The 26,885-nt window shown below is 47.1% G+C and overlaps 2 protein-coding genes and 1 long non-coding RNA gene across 7 annotated transcripts in view; 2 read left to right on the top strand and 1 right to left on the bottom strand.

Annotated features, from left to right (window-relative positions):
- Positions 1-3,765, top strand: part of SYNPO (synaptopodin) — a 64,848-nt gene extending 61,083 nt beyond the window's left edge. For all 4 annotated transcript variants that reach the window (XM_072954678.1, XM_072954673.1, XM_072954664.1 and 1 more), the window contains exon 4: positions 999-3,765. In XM_072954678.1, coding sequence (XP_072810779.1) covers positions 999-1,688 — 690 coding nt within the window. In that variant the 3' untranslated portion in view covers positions 1,689-3,765. The remainder of the gene's footprint in view (positions 1-998) is intronic.
- LOC140691333 (uncharacterized) overlaps positions 1-20,783 on the bottom strand; it is a 43,258-nt gene extending 22,475 nt beyond the window's left edge. The window contains exons 1-2 of the long non-coding RNA XR_012066953.1: positions 19,448-20,783; positions 9,418-9,600 (exon numbers count right to left, since the gene is read on the bottom strand). This is a non-coding gene — a long non-coding RNA (uncharacterized lncRNA). The remainder of the gene's footprint in view (positions 1-9,417; positions 9,601-19,447) is intronic.
- On the top strand, positions 4,535-18,926 carry MYOZ3 (myozenin 3). Of its 2 annotated transcripts, XM_072954699.1 has the most exons (7): positions 4,535-5,625; positions 7,368-7,429; positions 13,117-13,271; positions 14,227-14,280; positions 14,385-14,520; positions 14,943-15,105; positions 18,130-18,926. In XM_072954699.1, exons 2-7 carry the CDS (start codon positions 7,369-7,371, stop codon positions 18,296-18,298), a joined length of 738 nt encoding a protein of 245 aa, XP_072810800.1. In that variant the 5' UTR covers positions 4,535-5,625; position 7,368; the 3' UTR covers positions 18,299-18,926. The 2 variants fall into 2 exon arrangements, with proteins under 2 accessions (XP_072810800.1, XP_072810789.1); XM_072954688.1 differs by lacking the exon at positions 4,535-5,625 and having other exon boundaries at positions 5,653-7,429.
- Positions 20,784-26,885: the final 6,102 nt, after the last annotated feature.

The following is a 26,885-nucleotide window of genomic DNA, read 5'->3' as shown; positions in this document are numbered from 1 at the left end:
TGAGAATGAACTTTGTAGGCTGGAAAGTCCCTAAGGAGGTAGGACGCAGGAAAGGTAGTGTATAGCAGAGCAGTGCTTTATAACCTCAAAGTTCACCAGCTTGGCCTCACCCAGTCCACACTCCTCACCTCATGCTGGCAAGAAGTCCACTGAGGGGGTTGTGCTGCCTAGGGAGGAACCACCCAGCATCCCTTTATGTTTCCATCTGTCAGTGGGAACTTCCTCCCTGTTCAAGGTATCCAAGGAACAATTAGGAGGTGACCATGGCAACCCAGCAGGGGACTGGGACTGAGAGGGCCTTTCCTCAAGTCCAACCTTAGTAATAATGACCAGTATTTTTGGTTTTAATTTTTTGAATAGATAATATAGCCATATAGTTCAAAACCTTAAACTTATTTAAAAAGTAATACCTTAACAGCTTTATTCCTACCCCTGTGGCTGTGTACCCTGCCCTGTTCACCCAGTTTCCTAATAGGGAACCACTCTGGTTGGTTGCACATGTATCCTTCCAGTATGCCTTTACCATAACTAACATCTGTTGCACCTTACTCTCTTCCAGGGAATTTTCTGATACAGTGATACTGCTTTACATGAGTTATCTCATTTACTCCTCACAACAGTCCTGTAGGGTATGTGCTGATGCTATACTCCCATTTCACAGAGGAGGAAACTAAAGCCCAGGGGCTTTGAGTTGCTTCTGTAGCTGAAGCAACTTGCCCGAGTTCATTTAGTAAGCAAAGTGGTTTATCTCCAAAGCGAGCGTTCTTAATCGCTAGTCAACCCCTCCCCGTGAAGCACAGGGACAGGCAGCGTGGGCTCTTCCCAGCATCTGGGCTGAGAGTTGGAGCACCTGCGTTTCACTGCAGGCACTACCTGACTGTGGTCGCTGGCTTCTCGATTCTGCACAATGGACACAACAGAGTAGGTCCCTTCTGAAAGCCCAGTACAGAGGAGCCCAGCACTAACGCCTGCCCCCACCCTCTCTGCTCTCTCCCCAGGACCGCCGGGAGAGCCTACCCACCTCCCCGCCCTGGACGCCGGGCACATCCCGGCCCCCCAGCAGCCTGGATGGCTGGGTGAGCCCGGGGCCGTGGGAGCCGGGCCGTGGGAGCAGCATGAGCAGCCCCCCGCCGCTGCCGCCACCGCCGCCCCCCATGTCCCCGTCGTGGAGCGAGCGCTCAGTATCCCCGCTGCGACCTGAGACAGAGGCGCGGCCCCCCAGCCGCCAGCTGCAGGCGCTCCTGGCGCGAAACATCATCAATGCGGCCCGGCGCAAGAGCGCCTCCCCGCGGCCGGCGGGCTCCGAGAGCCTGCGCCCGTTCTCCCCGCCTAGGGCGCCTCCGCCGCCGCCGCCGCCGCCACCGCCGCCGCCGCCGCGCATGCGCTCGCCGCAGCCCGCCCGCCCCGGTTCGGCCGCAGTGCCCGGGGCCACATTCGCTCCCATCCCGCGGAGCCCACTGCCCACCGGGCCCTCGCTCTGCACCAGTCCCCAGAGCCCGCTGCCCGTGCCGCCCAAGCCATTCCCCTACCGCCGCTCGCCCACGGACTCCGACGTGTCCCTTGATTCCGAGGACTCCGGGGCTAAGTCGCCCGGCATCCTCGGCTACAACATCTGTCCCCGCGGGTGGAATGGCAGCCTGAGGCTCAAGCGTGGCAGCCTCCCCACCGAGGCCTCCTGCACCACCTAAAGCCGTCCCTGCCCCCGCCGCATCCCTGCCCAGGGAGGGCCAGGCGGAAAGAAGAATCAGGACTTGCAAGATCCCAGCACCGCATCCCCAAGGGGTCTGGCCTCTTTGATAGACCCAGAGATAAGGGGTCAGAGGATGAAAGCTCTGGGCTTGGGGTTAGGGTAGTGATCCAAGCTTGAGTTCTAGCCCTTGCTCAAGTCACTGTGGGAAAGACCCTTCCTCTACTGCCCCTCAGCTTTCCCATCTGTTTAATGGAGTTTTGGCCAAGGCAATCTCCAGAGGTCTAAATTCCCCCTTCCATCAATACACGCACATAAATGCCTTGGAAGAGGTAGGGTGTTGTACATATGGACCCCCAGACTTGCTGCATTGAAAGATTCTATATCCCTCCCTCCCTGCCCTGCTCCTGTCTCTGGAGTCTGGCAAATGAGGGGTGTGTTCAGAAGATCCTATGCCTAAATTCCCTGTCCAGGCCCTGGCTTGACCATCCGCCTCCCTGGCACCAAGTCCCAGGCAAGAGCAGCTGTTTTCCATCCCTTCCCAGACAAGCTCTATTTTTACCATGGTGACCTTTAGAGAGGGTCTCCTGGGCCAGCTCAAGGTGCCCTGCTGTCCTCTCTGAGAAAAAGAGGCGGGAAGATTCCTCTTCTCAGATCCCTCTCATGCTTTTCTACACCCCAGCTCAGACTGTCCCGGGCATCTTTTCTGCAGCCAGAGAAGAAAGCTGTAAGGCAACGATTTCCCCCATATGCAGGACTTGGGCCTCCAGGAATTCTACAGGGTCCTCCAACCCATCTGTCTCTTCTGGGCCCTTTCACGGCAGGCTTGGCTCAAAGTTTAGCTGGGGAGAGAAGAGTTAATATGGAGCTAAATGCTACCCTCTGGCTTTACCCGATGTTCCTGAGTTTGAGGTTGCCCATTTGGAAGCAGGAAGGCAAAGAGTTCCTGGTTATGGGAGGTATGCAAGCAGTGGCCAGGATGCATAGAGGAGATTCTAGTAGGGAATGGATTGGCTCAGATGACCTCTGAGGGCTCTTCCCATCCTGAAATGCAATCCATGGTATTAGGAAGTGAGGGAGAGTAGTGCTAGAGGACTGGCTGGGCAGATGAGCTTGCGTGGGTGGGCTGGCCTGTGTTTCTGGTTTCTTAGGAAGTGGCCCACTCTTCAGTTGCAGGCTCCAGCATCCATATCCTGCCCAGATGAGTGGGCACTGTTCTGCCTCATCTCTTTCCCATCTAGCCTAGCCAGTGCCTGGTGCCCAGTGACCTTGGGGAGCCTGGATGCAGCCCCTGGCCTGTCCCTTAAGCCATAGTGACTCTGACTCCAATCCCCAGGAGGGATGCAGGTAGGCATGTGCCTTAGTCCTACAGTTCCCAGAGTTGGCTGGTGGTGCCCTCTAGAGGTTCAGAATATCAGCTTCAGGATACTAAGTGTCGGGGTGTGGGTGGGGGGTTGGAATTGGCTGATGATCAAAAGTTTGTTTGTAGGTGAAAGGATACCAGGATGTTGCCAAAGGTGAGGGACAGAGTGTGATCTGAGGTTAGGGGTAGACTTACCCACACACCAGGGTGATAGCAAACCTGGAACCCCTAAGGGAGGCTAGGGCAAACTGAGGTCAGGATGGGAGAGACTCAGGGGTGGGGTGGGTGGATGTTTTGGAATAAAGGGCTGATCCTGGAGGATTCCTAGGGCCTAAAGATGGGGAACACAGGCCCTGTTGGTAAGAAGATAAGAAAGTGCTCCAGCTTGGTCAATGATGAGTGATCACATTTACTGAAGTCCCCACTTGCTGTAGGGACCCTTGTAGCATGGGAGGCTGGGGCTAAGGGCTTCTTTCAGAGAAAAGATACTATCAGGCCACTGGTTGAAACAGTGGCATAGAAAATCCACTTATACCTGCATTTTCCTCAAAGAGCCAACAGGAGGCAGCCTTGGGAAGCTCAAGTTCTATCTGGCTGTTCTCCATCACTGCCTTTCTCCTCAGTCCTTTCCTCTAATCCACTAGAGACTGCCTGTGCCCTGCCTCTTGCCTCCTGTAGAATTCAGCTCTGGCCTTTAATAAATGCTTCCTGCGTCCTTCTGCCTCCCGTGTCATTTTCAGCTATGTCTAAAGCCCTGCCCCTTTCCCCAACCATGGAAGATCCATGGGACGCTGGGTGGCTGGGAGCTTGGGAAGTAGCAATCATGAGGAGAGATGGGGAACAACGAAAACACCCGGCCATAGAAGTCCCTGGGTTGAAGTTCTGGTCCGGTCATCTACTAGCTGGGTGACCCTGGGTAAACCCACTCCTCCGGGCCTCAGCTTTCCTATCTGTGTAATGAATGAGCTGGGCGGCATGATGTCTCAAGGTGGTATTTCCCAGGCCTTGACCCCAGGGCACTGTCCCTGAAGTGGCCAGGTCCAAGCTGCATCAGGGGCTGCTCTGGGGCTGCTTCCTGGCGGCAGGTGGGGGTTTCAGGCAGGAAGAGGAGCCCCTTTGGGAGGTAACGTCACAGTCCAGGCAACTCTGATGAGCTCAGAACCCAGACCATCAGGAGTGACCCCTTCCTGATAGGGGTGTCCTTTGCCCAGAGAAGGGGATTGTGGCCCCACCCCCTGTGACGGCAAGGCTGTCCTGGGGACATCCTTCACCTTCCCCTCCAAAAGCTCAGGCCCAGCAGAGGCTGGGTAAAGGACTTTGAGGAAGCCGAGTTCAGGTGGTCCACAACAGAGTCCAGGCTTCTTCTTAAGAGGACGTCAGAAATACGCCCTTGCATGGTCTGCCTGGCACACAGGTACAGCCCCTGCCCTGGACCCAGCACGTCCCTGCTGGTCCGACCCTTACCCGGGAGTGGTTAGTATACCTCTGACCCAATCTTTATCTTCAGCAGACATCTCTCCTGAGCACAGTATCCTCCTACCTACTGGTGATGCTGGTGCCCAGACACCTCAAACCAAGTTCATCCCGCACTGAACTCAGCATCTGCCCCCACCCCAGTCTGCCTCCCCAAACCCCCACTGTTATTTTCCTTTGTCATCCAAGCCAGAAATGGAAGTGGCCCTTTCCTCACCTCCCACATCCTGTCTCTCCCCCAAATACCTCTCAAGCCTCTCCTCCTCCACATGCCCTCTGTCACTGCCCCAGTCCAGCCACCCCATCTCTCACCTGACCACAGTGACATCCTCTTGCCTGCCGTCTAGCTCCTGCCAACCCACTTTCCACAGGGCAGCCAGAGATATCTTTGGAAAATGCCAGCCTGACTGCTCCATTTCGGCGCTTTAAACTCCAACAGCCCCTTTTAAAATACACTTTACTTTTGAAAAGCCTGCTGTGATCTGGCCCCTGTCCACCTGTCTGGCCTCATCTCTCAGCACCACCCCAGCCCCCAGTTCTAGCTCTACTCCCTGACCCCTAACATCCTTACACGGGACTTGGCCTTGGCCTGAGATACCCGTGCCCCATGAACTCCCACTCAGCCTTCAAGGCCCAGCTCAAATGTCTCTTCCTCTAAGAGGCCTTCCCCACCCCCAGGGCTGAGCAGGTGGCTCCCTCCCCTGGGCCCTCCCAGAGCATTTCCCATGATGCGTCGCAAAGGCTGTTTACGGGTCTGACATGGGCCTGGCGGAACTCCTTGAGGACAGAGCCCTGCCTTATTTATTTTCAGTCCACAGAGAGAGGCTCAGAGAATGTGAGAAGGAAGAAGGAGGGAGGGAAGAAGGAAGGAAGGAGGGAGGAAGCAGAAGGAAGGAATGAAGGCAGGAAAGAAGAAAGGAAAGGAGGAATGAACAAGACAAGCAAAGATATTGGAGGACAATTCATTCTTCATCCATCCACTCATTCATTCATTCATTCAACAACTATCTGTTGAGCTCCTAGCAGGAACAGCCCTGCTTGGGGCCCTAAGGACACAACTAGCAAGCTCAGGTGACCGGTGACCTCCTCTCAGCATTTCCAGGTGACTTTGCTGTGTGCATGTATACGTGTGCTATACATACGTGTGCAAAGCCTTCTGTCTGCAAGGGCTTGCTGCCGGGGCACCTGTCTTCCCTGGGGCCTGGTGCTTTTAGCATCTGTCCCTGGATCCTGTTGCAGCCAGAAATAAGGCTGTAAGCCACGACAAGGCAGGGACGATTCTCGTCAGCTGAGGCCAGAGCTGGCTGCAAGGCACACCCTGCTTGTTGCCCGCCGACCGCCTGCACCAACACCGACCACTCAACTCTCAGCTTCCCAACAGAGGTGTTAATCTTGAGGGTCTGACACTCCCTCTTGCCCACTGTGGTTCCATCTGTCAGGTACTCCTAGGGGAGCTCGAGGGGCTGTGGGGAGTGGGCAGAGGAGATGAGCCAATTTCCAGAGCAGAGGAAGAGCTGCATAGGGACGTCCAGGGAGTGTGAGGCCTCATGGAAGACTGGATCCTCCGTGGAGAGGGGAGGGATTCTAAGCTCTGGGTTACACTGGCTTCAATGGGGAGGGGGTGGCTAGGATTCAAGATTGGGGGCAGGAAATGGCTCTGCTCAGGACTCCAAGATCTTTAGGCAGTAGACAGGGCACCTGTTTGTAAAATGAGGGATCTTTCCCAATGTCTGTGAATTTCTGTAAGAAGAGTATTTGTTAAGAAACAGATCCAGGGGCTGTGAGTGCTAAGTGGTCACAGCTGGAGCGCTCTCAACCATCTCATGGTCTCACCCTCACCCCAAGTGCATGCCAGCGTGCTCATGTTTGCATGCAATTTTAGGGGGTCTGTGGATGCCCTAAAGCCCACCTATGGATCCCCACGATCTAGCCTAACCTCTTTACGTGACAGAGGGGACACAGAGACACAGAGTTGGAGACCTACTTGCTCCCAGTGACAGAGGGAGTCAGGCATATCGGTCGGACTGCAGGTTATCCAGCTCAGCGCCCGCCGACCTGGGGCCCGGGGTGGGTGTGGGGGGTACTGATGGAGATAGATTGTCTTTCTAAAAGAAGGAGTGTAGAAAACCTAGAAGCAAAGCAGAGGGGCACAGGAGTGCATAGGCAGTCAGGAGGGCAAGGGGGCAAGTTAGGGAATGTGGACTCGGGACCTGCAGGGCTTCTCTGGGACTTTGGATCTCATTTGATTTGTAATATCCTCCAAGGTTCCTGGACATGCCATGAGATGCCAATGGGAGAATGGGGGAGGAGGGAGAGAAGGGGCGAAGGCAGAAAAGAGCACGATGTAAGTTAGCTGAAGGATGTGGGAGAGAGGATGGGCGCGATGGTTCTCTCAGCTTCCTTGGACCAGCCTGTGCCCTCAAGCCTCAGAGGACATGAGTCTGGGGACATGAGGGGAGGACCAGCCTTGCAGACCAGCCTAATCACCCAAGACCCCTTTACCTGCTATCTTAAACCTCCAGCTTCTTTCATCCTCTGATTAGAGCTTATCTAAGTCAGTGGATGACAACGTCTGAGACCCCCGCCTCCCCTAACCCTAATGTCCCAGAAACTAGCTGAATGAGTGAGTGCTACCCTAGCAACATGGAAGCAGATCTGTGTGACCTTGCATCTCCCTCACCCTCCCTGGACCTCAGCTTCCTCTCTCCAAATCAGACAGCCCTTGCCTGAGACTTTAGGGTGGGGCAAAGCTATTCAGGACTGGGGCTGGGTGGACCAGGGACTGGGAGGTCTGGGGAGGAATGGAGGCAGCCTGGCCCATTCTGGGGAGTCTCTCCTCCACAGGATGATCCCCAAGGAGCAGAATGGACAAGTGATGACTGCCATGGGGGACCTCACTGGACCAGGTAAGGGTGACCCAGACTTTGTGTGTTCCTCAGAGCCCATCCTTTCTTGGTCCCAGAACACAGCCGCTCAGGCTTGCTGGCCCCAGGCCTGGGCAAACAGATTTGAGCTCCAGGCCAGCCCTGAGGGAGTGTCTGTGGAATCTGCCGCCTGGCCTGGGAAGCTTCCCAAAGCACTGGGAGGGGCCTTCCCCTGATGTCTGCACATCCAAGAGCTCAGTTTGAGTGCCCTAGACTGGGCCCTGGCCCCAGCAAAGTTCTTACCTCAACCCCAGATCGAGTCCAAGCTCCCCACACACTTGCCCCTGCTTGTTGTAACTGGGGGTCTCACTGAACCCCCATGGCAAGAGACAAGGGGTCAGGGGCCGGTACGGCAAGGACAGGCTTCCCAATCTGACTCAAACCATCTCACTTAAAACCCGATTCATCCAATGGATAAATCATCTAAAACACATTTTTATCAACTTTATAAGACCTCTTCCAGAACTCTTGGTGTAATTTTGGAGTCTGTTTATTTGGCCTACTTTAGAGCATTTCCAGTATTTTAAAAACAAATTCAACTAAGTCAGGGCTCTCAGACTTTAGTGTGAGCTGTAGCAGCATGGCATCATTGGTTAAAAAGGCAGGTTCCCAGCATCCACCCCCAGGGATTCTGATCCAGGGGACATGGAGAGGGGGCCATGTATTAGCCTTTTAGATTATTACCCAGGTAATTCCAATGCAGGCGGGCAGTGAACCAAGCTCTGAAAAACCCGCGTCTAAGGGCAGTGCTGCAGCTTTGCCTCCTTCATAGCTCTAAGAAGCCCTTAATGTCGTAGGACTTTATCTGTGTGTCGTACTTGAAAGTTGTTGTGTATGTTCTTGCCTCCCTTTGTTGTTGGTGTTGTTTCTCTTTTTCATTTCACAATTTTTTTCATTTCATGATTTTCATTTCCTGTGTGTTGAAATAGTCAAGCTTTGGGAGCTACTGATGCTCTAACTAGAAGAATCAGGCAATGCATTTTCTTTTCTCTTGTCTAAGTAATTAATTAGTTACAGACCCCCCAGATATTGACACACATCATTTACGCCAGACTAGAAATACATGAATCGTTGACTACTGGTCGGATATTAATTAAGGACAATTTTGAAACTAAAGAAAAGTAGAAAGGAAAAAAATCTCATGATACCACCAAAAGCTAGCTGTTGTAGAAGAACAATAAAACACTAACCATGACTGAGTGCTAACCATGTCTCAGATACTGTGCTAAGAGCATTTGCACTTTATGGTATCTAACCTCACAAATACTCTGTAAGTTAAATATGAGTATCCCCATTTTGCAGACAAGAAAACTGAGGCTCAGAGAAGCTAGGAAGTCACATATTTAGTAGCTGGTAGAGCTGAGATCTGACCTCAGATCTTTTTGTCTCCCAAAACTGCTCCTTTACCACATGCTTATATAAATAAAACATTTATTTTATGAAATATTCAGATAAAACAGACATGAATGACTTTGAAAGTGCAAGTTCCTCATAACGGAACCATCTGGAGATAACCATTGTTAACAGATTTGTGTAAATTCCTCTTCTGTTCATATATAAACATATTTATATAAAAGCATATACATGTGGGCTAAATACCATGCACTGTGTTCTTCATCGTAATTTTTTTTCACTCAGCGGCGCGCCACAGACTTCTTTCCACCCTAGTACAACTTATCTCACCATCTTCCCTCCCCTGGCTCCCCCAGAATATACTACGTTATACACATTTATACACACACACACACCCGCTAAGGGTGGTCACGACGAAGGCTCGCCCCAGGGTGGGACCCTGAGGATTCCTGGACAGGTGACTTATTGAGGTCTCGCTCCCAGGAGAAGGGAAGTGACAGAAGCAGGATCGGGCAGAGGTAGTTGCTCAGTAAGGATGTGGGCCCCAGAGCATGAACTGATTGCCCCACAGAATTCATCCCATCTTCCACAAGGGGGCCGTGGCAGCCTCTACTCACCGGGGCAGTTCTCTGCAGAAGGGGGCCGTTGTGAGCTGTTCGTCACTGATAAAGACCATCTGGGCAGCATCCACCACAAGGCTGAGCCCCGGTTTTCACAAGTTGAAACCTCACTGCAGTAAACATCCTTGTACGTTCATCTTCAGGCATGTTTATTCAACTTTTCTCCCCAAGAGTGAATGCCTAGAAATTGAATTGCTTAGTCAAATAGCTTTTTATTGATAGTTTTAAAAAATATGTGTGTATATATATATATATATACATATACACACATATATATATATATACTGAGCTCAGTTCATCTGACTAGTATTTGAGAATATGATGCCAGGGGACTTCCATTATGCATTTAGGTATAAATAGTCTTTCACATTTTTAAGTATGCAGTATATTTTCTTGTTAAAAGACAAAAACAGTGCAAACAATTTTCAGCCCTCCTCCTTCTTATGTCCCATGAGTGGGCACTGCTAATATCTGGCATGTCTCCTTGCAGATCTTTCAATGTCTGCATAAACATATATCCATCTTTTAAAATACATGGGTGGGATCTTAGAATGCAGATTCTTCTGAAATTTACTTTTCCCCCCTCTTAATCTACAGTGGATTTCTTTTCCTCTTGTAGAAGGTGCTCTCTATATATTTGCTGAAAGAAAACACGAGCCTTTTTTTTTTTTTAAGGCTGTTTAGGATTCCATTGAAAGAAATGGAGTCACAGCACCTGAACGGCCCTCAGTGCTGCTGGTAACCACATCCATCTCCCTGACCCATTCACTTGCCCCTACTGTTCTCTGAGACAGTTTGAGCAACCTTTTCTTCTTAAACCTCCAGTACCTCCCCCACCTTCAGTCTCAGCTAATGACCTTGCTTCTTATTTCACTGAGGAAAATAAAGTGTCTGAAAGAGAACTTCTGCAGCTCCCTCCACCACATCTGTCCACGTGTTTGCATCTGTGTCCCTGTTCTCAGTTTTCCTTCCTGATGTGATCAGTGCACTCTCCTGGCACCTGTCTGAAGCTAACCCCTCCAGTTGGGCAGCGGACCCCCTCTCTCCTCTCTCTCTTGCTCAAGGACATCCCTTCAGCAATCCTCCCCTCTCTCTGTTTCACTGTCAGATTTTCTCATCCGCTAACACACATGCTATTGTTTCTCCCTCTTTAAAAATAAACAAACCCCTCTTGCTCCCACAACTGCCTCCAGCCACGCTCCTTCAGAGCACAGCTCCTCAAAACAGCTGTCTTTACCTTCTTCCTCTCCTTTTCTCCTTTTAACATTAAGCAACTTACACACACACATAGAAGTAGAGATTTCAAATCCCCACGGCCCCCCTTTTTTCCCTGGAGTCCAGAGCAAATCCCAAAGAGCATGCCATTTCATCTCTCAAATATTTCATAATGCATCAAAAAGTAACAAAAAGGACACTCCCTTACAGGCCACAAAGATATTAGCACAATGAACAAAGTTAGCAATATTGATTTAATACTATCTAATAACCAGTCCCTTAGTCAACTTTCTCTGATTTTCTAGTTTGTTAATGAGGATCCACGAACAATAAGAGCCACTTTTTAATTGAGGTAACAATGGCTGATAACATATAGTTTCATATATAAAAGATACGTTTCTATTTCCCCATTCACCACAGCGTGCTTGCCACCAAAAGGCTGGTTTCTGCCCATCACCACACAGTTGATCCCTTTACCCACTTACCCCTCCCCTGCAACCCTACTCCCTTCTAGTAACCACTCCTCTGTTCTCTGCAAATACATGTTTGTTTTTGTTTGCTTTGTTCATTTATTTTTTGATTATTTGTTTGTTTGTTTTTATATTCCACATGTGAGCAAAATCATATGGTACTTGTCTTTCTCTGTCTGACTTCACTTAGTTTAATACCCTCAAGGGCCATTGTTTTTATTTGTCTCTTAAATCTTGCCTTAATTCTAAAATACTTACCCCCACCCTTTTTTCCATTTCATTTACTCCTTTGAAGAAACCAAGCCAGCTGCCTTACAGAATGTCCCACATCCTAGATTTGGCTCATTGCTTCCTCGTGCTGCGGTTAAGCTGTGTTCCTCTGTCCCTTTTCTCTTGAACCCTTTCCAATAAGGCTTTCACAGCCAAATACCCCACAGGAACTGCTTTTGTGGAGATAACCAATAATAACACCATGTTACTAAATATAATGGCCAATTCTCAGCTCTCATCTTACTTGACGTATCAGCAACCTTTGACTCCTTTGATGAGTCCACCTCCCCTGAAGTGCTTTCATCGCTTGGTTCTAGGACACCACACTCCTGAGATTTCCTCCTACCTGGCTGGGTGCTTCTTCCCAGGCTCCAGGGCTGATTCCTTGTTTCCTCCCTCTACATGTTGGAGGCCCCAGGGCTCAGTCGTTCAATCTCTTTATCCATCCTCATTTCCTTGGTGATCTCACCCAGCCTCCAGGCTCAAAATACCACTTATAGAGCTGGAATATGAACCTACGCGTATGTGATCTTAGAGATGACAACTCTGGCCGTGCTGCCCGGAGGTGCCCCCTCCTACCAACACCCCCACCATTTGTCACTCCTTTCTTCCAAAAGGCTTCCCGTTTTGAGCCAACATAAAAGGATGCATTTTGCTGGTGGGGAAAGCACAAAGGATGGGCCCCCAAACTACCAAGGACAGTCATCATTCCTGGAAACCCTCTACATGCCTATAATGACTGGTCCTAACTACGAGAAAAGTGATAAATGTGACCGTCTTCATTAAAAAACAACAGCAAATGCCATTTGTCCTCTTGAGCTGCCTCAATGTCTATGTCCAGGTCAGTCTTCTCCCGTGAACACTAGACTCACAGCTCCCTCTTTGGCACCTCCACTTGGATGCCTGTAAGGCTCTTCAAACCTTATGCCCAGTTTTGGAGACAATTAGGGGAGTCTGAATGCAGACTAGGCATTATATAAAACAAATCCATTCACTTGGGAAGGTAGAGATCTTTAGATGATAAAAGCAAGTGACAAAGAATCTATGCTATGATTCCATTTTGGTTAAAAAGTCACATATGAATATATAGTCACTGGAAAAGATATGAAAGGCTAAACACTGAGGTGTTCACAGGTGTTCTACTGGGTGGTAGAAAATGGTATTTTCTTTTTCTCATACGTCTGTATTTTCTAACTTTCTTCAATATGATATTTTTATAATAATAAAAGGCTATTTTAAAATGAAAAGAAAAAGTGTCTAGGACCGCATGCCTGGTCTTTCCCCACTCCTCCTCCTCCAGCCTTCCCATGTCAGGGAGCAGCTGCTCCATCCTCCTCGTGGCTCGGGCCAGAAGCCCTGCTGTCACCCTCCACTCCTCTTTCTTATATTCCATTCCCATGGCCTGCCTTTAAAAGATATCTACAACCTGATCATTTCTCACTAGTTTCACCCCTGTGGGCAAAGAGCTGCACGGGAAGTGCCTGGAATCAATACAACTGGCCAAAGAACATCTGAAATGATGCTCAATTTCACTGAGCATCACATACGTGCAAATTAAACTTAGGGACATCATTTCTGCCCACTGAGTGGACAAAGATTCCACCCCGTGTCGGCAAGTATGGGGAGAAATCGGCCTTCTCATACAGAACGGGTGGAGCTGTGAGGAGGTCCTCTTAAGGGGCCGCAGCCCTAGCGCCCTGAGGGTCTGATGGTAAGAGCTGGCTCTGGCCTCTCCTGGCAGTCCCGGTGCTGGACCTGGGCAAGAAGCTGAGCGTGCCCCAGGACCTGATGATGGAGGAGCTATCACTGCGTAACAACCGAGGATCCCTCCTCTTCCAGAAGAGACAGCGCCGTGTGCAGAAATTCACCTTTGAGTTCACAGACAGCCAGCGGGCGGTGAGTAAGCCCACATTGTGCTCACAGGCAACTGAGGCCCAGAGAGGGCCCCTCATTAGCCTAGAGCTAAACAGCCAGGTGAGGACCTCTGGCCCCTCTGGGGGGGTCCCTCAAATCCCAGCTGGGGCAAGCTGTGATGTTGCCATCAGACTGACCCCTACCTTGCTGTGTGATCCTAGAAAAGGGTTAGCTCTTTAGGCATCTCTCTCCAGATACAAAATATAAAGTGGATTGGGACAGATGAGCCTTGGAGTGAAGGGACTCTGGCTTCTACAAAAAGTGCAGAACAGCCAGGTGCTCAGGACTGAATCTGCAGCAAGCAGGACTTAGATTGGACCTAAGCTTTATCTAAAAGAGAAAATGCAGACCCCCTTTCTCTTCTTCCCACTGGAAGAAGCAAAGGCCATGAGACAGTCTGCTGGTAGAGAAAGGAGGCAAGAGTGGTTTGTCCCCAGGCTTCAAAAGGGCGGCAGGCAGTCCGAGGCACTTCGAATGAACTCAAGGGCCTTTCAACCTGCTCCACTCAATTTCTGGTGAGACAGGAGGGGATGAGAGGGAGCGATGTGGCAGAATAATAAAGATGACCAAACATCTACTTTTGCTACGTGCCTTAGGACAGTGCTAGCTAAGCATTTTACATATACCATCTCATTTAATGATCATAGAGTGATACTATTATCATCATCTCTGTTTTACAGAGAAGGAAACTGAGGTTCAGAGAAATTAAGCGTATACCCAGGGTCAATATTATAATAGCAACTAACACATATAAGAGCACGTCTCTGTTCCAGGCACTGGGTTTAGTGCTTTACACTATTAATTCATCCCCCGAGCATCCCTGGGAAGTGCGCTCTAGGATTATGCCCCCACCACTGCCCACCTCTTTTTTAGTGGAGGGAGAACTCTGGACCCTTGTCCTGCTGAGCCTCCCTGTGGTTTATCTCTCCCCCTACAGACAGTGGCTGGAAGCACCAAGGGGAAAGTGACCGGAACAGCGGAGCCTGGGATGGTGAGCATAGAGGGAGACCCCACAGGTGGGGAAGCCATGAGGAAGGGGCCAGACAGCTCAGCTTCCTCAGCCCACTGCCTCTGAGCTCCTGCCCCTGTGCCCAGGTTGCCAACAGCCCTGAGGGGCAGAACTACCGCTCTGAGCTCCACATCTTCCCGTCCTCACCAGGGGGCACTGAGGATGCCCAGTCTGCAGCCTCTCGGGTGGAGAGCGCCCACAGCCCCAGTGCCCTGGCGCCAGGTGAGTGGCCTCCCCCCATCCCAGGACCAGGACTGTGGGACTGGAGTGAGGATGTGCTCCGTGGCAGGGCAGGAAGGATGCCCAGTGAGCATCTAGCTCACCTCTTTCCCAACATACACACACACACACACACGCATGCACGCATGCACCCCTCCGCATGCCCAACAGAAGCCTAGAGAGGTGCAGCAATGCAGCCAAGGTCACACAGCGAGCCAGAGTCCAAACCAAACTACAGTCTGCACCCCAACTCATGATTCCCCTGCCCTAGTCCTTGTCTCCAGGGAACAACGTTGGCATCACATTCCAGCCCCTCCCCCTACTCCCCTTTTCTATCTCTTGACTTCAGACCCCTAGACAGTGTCTGTGGGGTGGGCAGTGGCGCCGAGCGAGTAAGGAAACCAGGCTCCCTGCTCCACTCCTAGGCTATGCTGAGCCACTGAAGGGCGTCCCACCTGAGAAGTTCAACCACACAGCTATCCCCAAGGGCTACCGCTGCCCGTGGCAGGAGTTCATCAGCTACCGGGACTACCAGCGCGAGGGCTGCAGTCACACCCCCAACCTGATGGAGTATCGAAATTTCAACAAGTAAGGGGCGGCAGGCTTGGGGAGGGTCCTGGAGGGAGGATGGGCCAGGAGCCGGTCACAAGCACTGCAGGTGGTTTCTACTTGCCAGGCTCTGTCCTAATGTCTTATATGTTTATTGAGCTCTTGCTGAAACTCAGTAGAACTCTTCCCTTAGCACATAGTTGGTGCTCAATAAATGTAAAGGAATGAATGGGTGAATGTGGCACACATCTTGTTGGATCCTCCCCCTACAACAGGGTGGGGCAGGTGCTACAATTTTTCCTATTCTGCCATGAAGGGTATTATCCACAATCTGCCCCAAAATCACAAAGCAAGGAAGCAGTGACAAGGCGGGGATGCAAGTCTAAGTTTGTTCAACTCCAGAGCCCAGTTTCTTGTTTTGCATCACTGCTGTGTGCCACCTCCTCGATGTGCGCATCCTTCGAGGTGCGGGTCCTGCCCTGGATGAGGGCCGCAGGTCTATCAGTCCTAGGCCAGCTCAGCCTTTTCCCCACTTTGATCAATGGTCTGGAAGAGGCCTGGAAACTGGCCTTGAGGCTGTACCATACCACTGTGAGGAGTGGAACCCTGAACACCAGAAGTGAGAGCCACAGAGCAGTGGCTCATAGTGTTTAGAATGTGGGGCCTCGACAAGAGCTTAATGCCATCTCTGCAGCTGGCTGTGTGATTGTTGGTAAGTGACCGAACCTTGCTGGGCCTCCATTTCCCCACCTGTAAAATGAGACTATTATAGTAGCTAGTTCATAAGATGGTTGTGAGGCTGGCATGAGACACCAAAGGCAAAGTTTCTAGCAAGTGACAAGCTCTCAATAAATGGTAGCCATCATTATTCCTGTTCCTATTATTATTATTATTATTATTATTATTATATTTACAGGTTGAAATGATGGCTGGAAAAGCCAAGAGGGGAGAACTAGAAAGGGATGACTTTAGCATTCTGCTCTGGGGGACTGAAAACAAATCATAGCAGTCAAGGCGGGAGCTTGGCACTGGAGGAAGGGCCTGGGCTGAGGGATGCATTTCAACTGCGATTGGCTTCCTCTGTCTGATGCTATTTCTGAAAAATGCTCCTCTGGCTTGGGCTGCGTTAAGTGAGAACGAGGAGGGTCCGCAGAGAGGAGGCCACAGTCCAGCTCTTCTGGCACCTGCTCAGACCACACGTGGAGGCTGTCTGTCTGACAAAGGCAGACAGATGGGCTCCAGAGCCTGGCTAGGCCTGGAGAGCAGGCCCTCTGAGGGAGGGCTGAAGGAACTGGCGGTGCTGAGCCTTGAGAAGAGACTGCTCAGGAGGGCTGTGACTGCCCTCAAACAGCTGATAGCCAGGGAGGACCCTGACGGGGAAGAACTGGGCCCAACAGGCACTGTGCAACCATGAGCCACTGGCAGACATTGCAGGGTTTCCTGCCAGGCAGGACTATGCTGTCGCTCCTTCTGGGGCCCTTGGCCATGCCTGTCCAGCTATTTAAAACCCTCAGCAGACATTCAGTACTGGTAGCCAGCTTCCAGGCTGGCCAGTGTAGCTCACAGCTCCTCCATCTCACACCTCAGCTATGACAGGCTGAGGCACGTTCCCGCCAACAGCAGGAGGGTCTTAGGGAGCCCTGAGCCCAGGCCCCTCCTGGGACAGAAAAGGCAACTGAGGCAAAGAAAGAAGGAACAGCAGTGTTGGTGGCCAAGCCCTGTTCAGGATCCAGGGCTCTGGGCTCCCTGTCAAGGGCCCAACTGTGAAGCCTGCTCGACTTGGAAACTGCCCAGCCTGTTCCTGCAGGGCCTGGCTGTTGCCACCACAGCTGGGGTGGTCCAGGCAGAAAATGTCCTGGCTGGAACCCAGGCTCTGGCCGAAGGTTTGCCTTTCTACCCTGGGGCAGGCATTCCCCTCTTTCCATTGGTCCCAGGCTACAGGGAAAACGCTACATGAGCAATGCTTCTTATTTTCTTAAAATTAAAAACTAAGTAAAAAATCATGTACTTATATCCTCTTAAAAAAAAATAAAACCTAGGCAACTGCAAATAAAGATAGGTTCCCTTTGTTCCCCATCCTCCAATCCCAGCTCCCTTCCTAAAGGTAACACTGTTGTCAGGTTAGTGTGTATGTTTCCAGAACATTCTCTACAAGGGGAACATTTTCTGTGTGGCATTGTTTAGTGTGTGTGTGTTTTAACGCTTTGTATTTGCTTGATTTTTTTCACTCAACATTATGTTTTTGAAATCTCTTTTTAATACATAGAGCTCTTTCCCTTCCTTTTAAGCTGCTGTATAGTACTCCACCATGTTAAGCTATGACATATATCTTATCCATTCCTCTGCCAATGGACATATGGCTTGTTTCTGGTTTGTCACTAGCCACTGCTCATATCTGCTTCCTTACATAAGAGCATGTTACCTCCCTAAGCCACAGGCTTACAGGTGGAGTTGCTGGTTGATAGAATTTGCACATTTGCAGGTTTAAAAGATCCTGCCAAATTGTCCTTCAAGGTAGCAGCCCTAATTTACCCTCCAACCAGCAGTATATGAGCGACACTTTACCCTACCACCTCACTAACTTTTGCCCCATTACCAAATTATTTCTTCTTGCCAGTCTTATGGGTAAGAAATGGCATGTCTTTGTTGTAATCTATATTCCTTGATTCTCAGAGTTCTTTCTCATCCTCCCTTCTCTCTCCAGTTTGTGATATACCGTTCTAAGGGGAAGTGACAAGCGGAAGGAAAAACCTTATTCCAATTCCACTCCGATCTGGACCTACCTGACTTAGGGCGAGTCTAGAGTGTTGCCTAAAACAAGACAATTCTAACTCTGAAAACTTCACTCCCATTTTTAAGCAACAAGCCACCCTGAGTAGGGGCAGACTTGGGAATATGCAGAGCTGCAGAAACCTGTTAAAGATAGCACAAAACTTGCTGAATAGCAGGGGACACTGAAGCCAGAGAGAAGCAGGGAGGGGCTGTACATGGTGGCCCACATGCCAGTGTTCTGCCCTCCCTTTCTCACACAGCCCCCCTCTCCTGCTGCTTTTCTTTCCCCAGGACCCCCGTGCCCTTTGGAGGACTCCTGGTGGGGGAAGCCACTCCGAGGGCAGGTACCCCCTTCGTCCCAGAGCTCACCAGTGGCTTGGAACTCCTCCGCCTCAGACCCAGCTTCAACAGAGTGGCCCAGGGCTGGGTCCGCAGCCTCCCAGAGTCCGAGGAGCTGTAGCCCCAGCTTGAATCTTCAATCCCCCATCCCAGAGTTTGAGTAACATCTGGAGCCAAGACTTGTGGACAGCACTTCACAGTTTACAAAGGGCCATCACACACAAAACCTTCTTGCACATCGCCTCGACGGTCCCAAAGTTCAGTAGTCCCCAAATGTGGTATGCTTCACAATTACCAGGGAGTGTTGTTTCTAATACAGATTTCTGGCCTGTCCCAGACTTGCAGCATCAGAATCTCCTGGGCTGGGAAGTCTCTACTTAGTAACTAGTACTCCCAGGTGATTTGAGTAAAACTTGCCCCCGGTTCGTATCTTTAGGAATCCAAACCACCAATGACTTCACGTCCATGCGTCCACTGTCCCCTGCTCCTATACTCCAGCTCACACTCCCCCAGTAACAGGAGGCTCATTAACTGCCCACTGACCTGTGAATCACTCTGAGAATTAGAAAGTTTTTCCTTTTACTGAGACACAAGTGGTCTTTATCTAGTCATGCCGTTAACATTTACTAAGCACTTACTGTGTGCTAGACACTGTGCCAGCCCAGGGAGAGTGTGTGGGGGCCTGGGGAGGAAAAGACAGATTTGTAAAGGAGTAAATCATCTAAGATTTCCCTAAAGTGTGCTAACTGATGACTGAGGAACAGAGCTCCGTGAAGCAGAGGAGGGAGTGTCTAACCCTGGTGGCGGGGGCGGCGGGGGGGACAGCAGGTTCTGAGAAGCTTCCCAGAGCATCTGAGTGGACCTCAGAAGAAGAGAGACAGTCCCTCAAGGCAAGAGGGTGCGAGGGGGAGGGCATTCCTGGCAAGTGGACCGCTTGTGCAAAGGTGTGGAACTGACATGGGTACAGGTGTTCTAGAGAAGTGGGGGCGATGTCAGAGGAGTCGGGGACTCCTTAGAGGGCCAGAGTCGGGTGCGCTGCACTAGGGAAATGGGGAGGTTCCTAGGCTGGGGAGTGAGGGGTCTCGCTGGTTGCTGTGTGGGGCACGGATTGGAGAGGCGTAAGGAGGGAAGCCAGGAATCCTTCAGGGAACAAGGCCTGAACTGGAGAGGCGGCTGTGGGGTTGGAAAGAAGGGGTCCCCGACACCTTACAGGACAAGTGCAGAGTGGGGTGCTGACAAGGATAAATCCTCTCCACCCGCTTCCACTCACCATTTAGAGCAGGCCCCAGGGCAGATCTCATCCTAGTCGTCACCAGGAGTAGCTCCGCGTCTGCCTGGCTCACTGGGGAGAGAAAGAAATACGCTTCAGGTGGTGATGATGATGCTGGTGGCTGCTTTCTTTCTATTGGGCGCCTCAGTGCGTGGGCTGGCGGTAGGTCCTCTACATATCCTATTTCTAATTCGCAGTACAACCTGGAGACAAAGTTACCTCCCCGTTTTACAGACGTGGATACCCAGGCTCAAGAGGGGCAAGTGACTTGTCCTGGGACAGAGCCAAACTGGGAATCTATCTGACTCCAGTGGATGTTTCTCATCACCCTGCTGGGCGGCCAAGCCAGTGCCCATTCACTCTGGAATCACCTAACCATGGTGCCTTGCTCTAGAGTTTAGAGGTGAAGAGTGCAGGCTGAGGGGTCAGACTGGATGGGGAGGGTTCTGACGGCTGCTGCTGGCTGTGTGAACTCAAGCAAGTCATTTCTCACCTGTGGGCCTCTGTTTCTCCACCTGTAACATGAGCACAAGAATAGAAGCCCCTGCACAGTTTTGTGAACATAGTGAGGGATGCATAATAAGCAATCATTATCAGATTTCACGTAACTGCTGCCCTGGGCTGGGTAAGAGGTTCTTGCAGTGAATGCAGCTTGAGAAGAGGCTCATGCAAATGTCACTGCGGGTGAGCAAAGCTGAAACCTGAAGGAAAGCCTCTGATCACGGTAGGGCTCCACTTGGACATGACTTACCTCCTTCACCCGCTGCCTCCCTCTGCCTCCTCGGGGGGTGGGGGGAGAAGAGAAGGTCAGGAATCCAGCTGGTTGCCAGGGTGCATGGGATAGTGGCTGCATTTTCCTTTTGCTCTGGAGTTTCGCTGTGCCCCACACAGACTCAAGGGGCCAGCAGCCTGACTCTTATATTTGCTTGCGACTGATGTGCTGTCTTAATTTGAGGGCTGCCACTTAAAGGTATGTTTCCATATGCCGAAAGTCAAACATTCAAGTGTCTGGAACCCAGAAGAGAGGATCTGGATTGCCTTGGGTTGGCTCTGCTGTGCTCTGGAGGGTAATGGCAGCCACCACGTACAGCAGAGGAGAGCCTCATGGGGAGTCTGCTGCACCCCAAAGCTAATTCTCATTCCTTTCTTCTTCGGATGTGACTTTCGCCAATGTTGTTTTTTTTAAAAAAATGCTTATTGTAAAAATAAATAAACAAAGATGTAAAATGTGAAGGTATCTGCCCACAAAGCTCCTCCCCTGCACGTACATAGACCTTCCACCCTCCGGCATTCTGCCCCATTCCCACATGCCAGAGGCAACCGCTGAGAATGCTTTGGTCCCTCTAGAATTCTAGACTTACTTGAATAAATATATACATGTGTATAGATGCGTAAGTACAAAGATATGTCTTTCTTTTAATGCTACGATATTTGTTTTTCTGTATTTTGCTTCTTTATTCAACAAGTAAAATTTGGATCCTGAAAAAGGAGGTCATTAACTTTTCATTTGGGAGTCTAGCAAGCCCTTCATGTAAACGCTATACTTCTGCTGTTTTTGTTCTTTATATAAATGAAATCATACAGTGATATGGAAATGAAACGGGCTGAGAATAGCCCAGACACTGGGAAACCTGACATGAGACATGAAAGGACAGTTACATGCAACAATACAGATGCATCTCAGAAACAAAATGGTGATCAAAGGAGGCAGATATACAAATATGCGTTTATTGATGCAATGAGGTGTTTAATACAGAAGTCAGGATAGCGGTAACTTGGAGGAAAGAAAGGTTTGTGATTGTGAAGGGACAGAATAAAATGCTTCTGAGGAAAGCTGGACAATCTCTGTTTCTAGATCTGAGTGACTGTTACATACATATTCACTTTAAAATATTTAGTTGTACGTCTGTGTTTATGCACTTTTATGTACCTGTTACATTTTACCAAAACAATATCTCCTTTAAAAAAGTTAATGGACAGATTAGTAGTGTGGATCAGATGTACTGAAGAAAGAATTAGTGAACTAAAAGTGCCCACATGCATCACCGAGAGGTAAAGGGAAGGAAAATAGGGAGAGAACTGAAAAGACATGGCAAATAAAAGCAAAGCAAGTGTCCAACAGTACTAACAGGAGTTCCAGAAGGAGTTTAAAATGACTTGGGATTTTCCAGATTTGATAAAAGACATAAATTTACACAATCCTCACCCTGTCATGAGAAGGACAAATTAAAGCCACACTGAAGAATCACTGTAGTGAAATGGCAGAACTCCACAGTCACAGAGGTATTTCAAAGGCACCCAGACAAAAGACTTAGATTACCTACAAAAGAACAACACTTAGAATGACTAATAATGGAAAAATACCTTCAGGAAGTGAGGGCAAAATAAATTAATTTTCAGACAAATAAATATGACGAGAGCTTTCACTAACCCCTGAAAGAACTACAAAAGAACGTGCTTTGCAAAAGATCAACAAAGAAAGTACAAAATCTAAGAAGAAATGGTGACCAGAGAAATCAATTCAAAAGACAGCAGGAAGGATGAAAAAGAAGCAAAAAAAGGCGCATAAAATAAAGTGGTATAAATACATTTAAATATATCAGGTATCACAATCAATGCAAATGCATGAGACTCACCAGTTTAAAGACAGAAACTCACACAGTGGATAAAAAGTAACTCCAGCTCTGTGCTGTTCACAAAGCAGCATGCCTAAAAATATGACACAAAAGTGAAGTAAAGAAATGGAAAAGGATGAACCAGTTAAATCCTATTCCAAAGAAATGTGTGCTAGCCATATTAACATCAAAGGAGACTTTCTGGCAAAAAAAATTTCTGTGATAAATATCCTTACATCATAATAAACTCATTATCACAGGGGAAGATTTAACACAATTCTTTCAATTGTTGATTGGTTATCAGACAAATAATGAATAAGGATATAGAAAATTTAAACAATCAAGTGAAAATGGAGAATTCCACACCACCAAATTAGACAATATTCATCTTCAACTACCTGTGAAACACTTTTAAAAATGAACACACAAAATTAAAGACCTTTGTGCATCCCCCAAGGTTCATAGCAGCACTATTTACAATAGCAAAGACATGGAAACAGCCTAAGTGTCCATCAACAGATGACTGGATAAAGAAGATGTGGTATATTTATACAATGGAATACTATTCAGCCATAAAAACCGACAACATAACGCCATTTGCAGCAACTTGGATGCTCCTGGAGAATGTCATTCTAAGTGAAGTAAGCCAGAAAGAGAAAGAAAAATAACATATGAGATCGCTCAAATGTGGAATCTAAAAATAAATAAATAAATAAATACAAAACAGAAACAGACTCATAGATATAGCATACAAACTTATGGTTGCCAAGGGGGTGGGGGTGGGAAGGCACAGACTGGGATTTCAAAATGTAGACTAAATAAACAAGATTATACTATAAAGCACAGGGAAATATATACAAGATGTTATGGTAGTTCACAGTGACAATGAATATACATATGTTCATGTATAACTGAAAAATTGTGCTCTACACTGGAATTTGACACAACATTGTAAAATGACTATAACTCAAAAAAATGTTAAAAAAAAAACCTTTGTGCATCAAAAAATACTACCAAGAGAGTGAAAAGACAACCCATGGGAGATTATAACTCTAATAATAAACTAAATATTCATGAATTCAGTGATATAAACAAATGATTGAATAAATAAATAGGGAGGGGGAGGGGCAAATCTTCCTTCCTTACAGAAGACCTCCAAATAATATATGTAGATACTGCCCCTTTCAGGAAGTGGAGCTTAATTCCCCTCCTATTGATTATAGACTGGATTTACTGATTCGCTTCCAAACAATAAAGCATAGGAAGGCAAAATAGTAACTTTACAAAGACACCACCTTAACCAAATGATCAAGGTTAACATCATGAGTGAATTAAAATTCCTCATATAAAGTGATGAGAAGGGCACTCCCCCTTGTGGTATTTTCACCAAATCCATAACCCTGTCTAAACAGGGTTTAAAAGAATAAGTTTAAACAGAAAGAACATCAGACAAATACAAATTGAGAGAGATTCTACAAAATATCTGACCAGTCCTCTTCAAACATATCAAGATCATGAAAAACAAGGAAAGACTGAGAAATTGTCACAGGTTGGAGGAGTCTAAGGAGACACAACAACTAAATGTAATGTGGGCGCCTGGATGGAATACTGGCACAGAAGAAGGATATCAGAGGGGAAATCCAAATCAAGACTTAATTCAGTTAACAGTATTGTACCAATGTTGATTTCTTAGCTTTGACAAATAAACCATGGCTACATAAGATGTAAATGTTAGGGGGAGCTGGGTGAAGAGTACACAAGAACTCACCATTAACTTTGCAACGTTTCTGTAAATCGAAAGGTTTTTTTTTTGTTTTTTGGTTTTTTTAAGTTTTAAAACTAAAGGGGAAAAAAAAAATCCCACAAAGAAAACTCCAGGCCCAGATGGCTTCACTGGCGAATTTTATCAAACATATAAGGAAAAAATAATAGCAATGTTACACAAACTCTTTCAGAATATAAAGGAAGAGGTAACATTTCCAAATATATTTTATAAGGCTAGAAGAAAATTGATGTTACAGAGAAGAAAATTCAACACCAATATCTCATATGAACACAGACACAAAAAATAAGTTATATACTTAAATTTATAAATATGTCAATATATGCTTTTTAGATAAATATATGACTGTATTGTGTTATATGGCTTTAAATGAGTCAAGGTGGTCAAAAGGTACAAACTTCTTGGTTACAAGATAAATAAGTTTTGGGGATGTAATATACAGCATAGTGACCATAGTTAACAATACTGTGCTATAAATTTGAAAGTTGCTGAGAGTAGATCTTAAAAGTTCTCGTCACAACAAAAGGAAATCTAACTATGTAAGGTGATAGATGTTAACTAAATTTATTTTGGTAAGCATGTCATAATATGTACATATATCAAATCATTATGTTGTACACCTTAAGCTAATACAATGTTATGTGTCAGTTATAGCTCAATAAAACTGGAAAATATAAAACTAAAAAATGTAAATAAATATATAAAAATAAAAAACATTATGGCTAGGTTAGGTGAATCCCAGGAATACAAGCTTGGTTTAACAATTTAAAAATCAATCAGTGTAATTCACTACATTAACATAGTAAAAGAGAAAACCATAGGACACAGAAGAAGCACTGGCAAAATTCAACACAAATTTATGGCGAAAACTCAGAAAATTTGGAAGGTAAATTCTATCTGATAAAAGGCAGCTACAAAAAAATCTATAGTTAATAAAGTACTTAAGGGTAAAATACTGAATACTATATACTCTGAAAAGTGGGAAAAAGACAAAGACGTCCACTCTCACCAGTTCTATTTAATATTTTACTCAGGGTCCTAGCCAGGTGAGTAGAGGCAGGAAAAGAAAGAAAAGGCATGAAGATTGGAAATAAATAAGTAAAATGGTTATTCCCAAATGATGTGACTTACGTAGCTCATCACAGGAATCTACAAAAGAACTGCTAGAAACCCTGAGTGAAGTCAGCAGAGTCACAGGATGCAGGGCTGATACATAAAAATAAAACCTATTGTCATGTATTAGCTGCAACAACTGGAAAACAAATTTTATGAAAGTCCATTTACAATAGCAACAAATCGCAAAATTTTTAGTTATAAATGTAACTAAGGTCGTGCAAGCCCTGTACACTGAAAGTACAAAACACTGCTGAGAGTAATTAAAGAAAACTTAATTAAGTATACCATGCCCATAGACTGGCAGGCTCAATATTCTCCCCAAATTGATCTATAGATTCAACACAATCCCAATCATAGTCCTGTGTTTTTGTAGAAATTGACAAATTGATTTAAAAGTTTATGTGGAAATACAAAAGACCTAAAGAAGGAAAATCTTTTCAACAATAAATGAAGTCATTAGAGTGGGCCCTAATCCAATGTGACTGGTGTCCTTATAATAAGGGGGAGTTTGGACACAGTCGTGCACACAGGGACAACATGGTGTGAAGATGAAGGCAGAGATCAGGGTGATATTTCTACAAGCCAAGGAATGACAAAGACTGCCAGCAAACGCCGGAAGCTAGGAGAGAAGCATGGAACAGATTCTCACTGTCTTAGAAAGAATCAACCTCGGCAACACCTCAATCTTGGTCATCAACCTCCAGAAAGGTGAGACAATAAATATCAGCTGTTTAAGCCACCCAGTTTGCAATACTTTGTTATGGCAGCTCTGGCAAACTAATACAGATTTTGGTCTACTACACAATAAATTAGGCTTCAATAAAATGAAAAACCTCTGCTCGTCAAAAGACATCATTAGAGAAGATAATAGGCAGGCCACAGACTCGGAGAAAATATTTGTAAACATATATCTGATAAAGAACTAATTTCTAGGACATATTAAAAAAAAAAACCTCCTGTAACTAGTTAATAAAAAGATACCCAGTAAAAATGGCCAAAATATTTGAGCAGATACTTCACAAAAGATAAATAAATGACCATAAGCATTAGAAAAGGTTCTCAACTTATTTGTCATAATAGGAGTGCAAATTAAAAACACAATGAAATACTACTATATGCCCACCAGAATGGCTAAAATTCAAAAGACTGTTTACACCAAATGTTCATGGTGTTGCAGCACAATTTTTATGCATTGCTGGTGGAAATGTAAAATGGTACAGCCAGTTTGGAAAAAGGTCCAACAGTTACTTTTAAAACTAAACAGGCACCTGCCTCATGACCCAGTAATTGCATTCCAAAATACTTATTCAAAAGAAATAAAAACATACTCACGAAAAAAATGTGTAAAAGGATGTTCGTAGCAGTTTTAAGTCATAATAGCAAAAAGTGCATAGGTAAGTGAGGGTATAGTCATACACTGGAATGCTAACTCAACAGTAAAATGGAGGAAATTATATTTAATATCATGGCTGATTCTCCAAAGCATCATGTTGCTGTAAAGAAGCCAAACACAAAGAGTTCTGCGGCATGATTCCATTTATATTAAGTTTTAAAATAAGTAAAATAATCTATGGTGGAAAAAATCAGAATAGTAGTTGCCTTTGGAGACTGGTGGGAAATGGGTATTGACTGGGAAGAGCAGGGGGAAATTTTCTGGAGGATAGCAATGTTCTAAATCTTGGCAGGGCTTTGGGCCAGATAGCTGTATACAGCTGTTAAATGTCTTGAATGGCATACTCAAGAACTGTGCATTTCAATCTATGTTAAGTTTTATCTAAAAAATTCATAAACAAATACTGAACTCTGGGTAATTATACAAATGCTTACATGTTTAAAGGTGAAGTGTACTGATGCCTTCAATTTATTCTGAAATGCATAAAAATCGATTAACGAATGCATAAAGAAATGGATATGTGATGCAGCA

This window comes from Vicugna pacos, chromosome 3, assembly GCF_048564905.1.
Source record: "Vicugna pacos chromosome 3, VicPac4, whole genome shotgun sequence".
Lineage (NCBI taxonomy): Eukaryota > Metazoa > Chordata > Mammalia > Artiodactyla > Camelidae > Vicugna > Vicugna pacos.
This window is presented reverse-complemented; position numbering and strand designations above follow the sequence as displayed.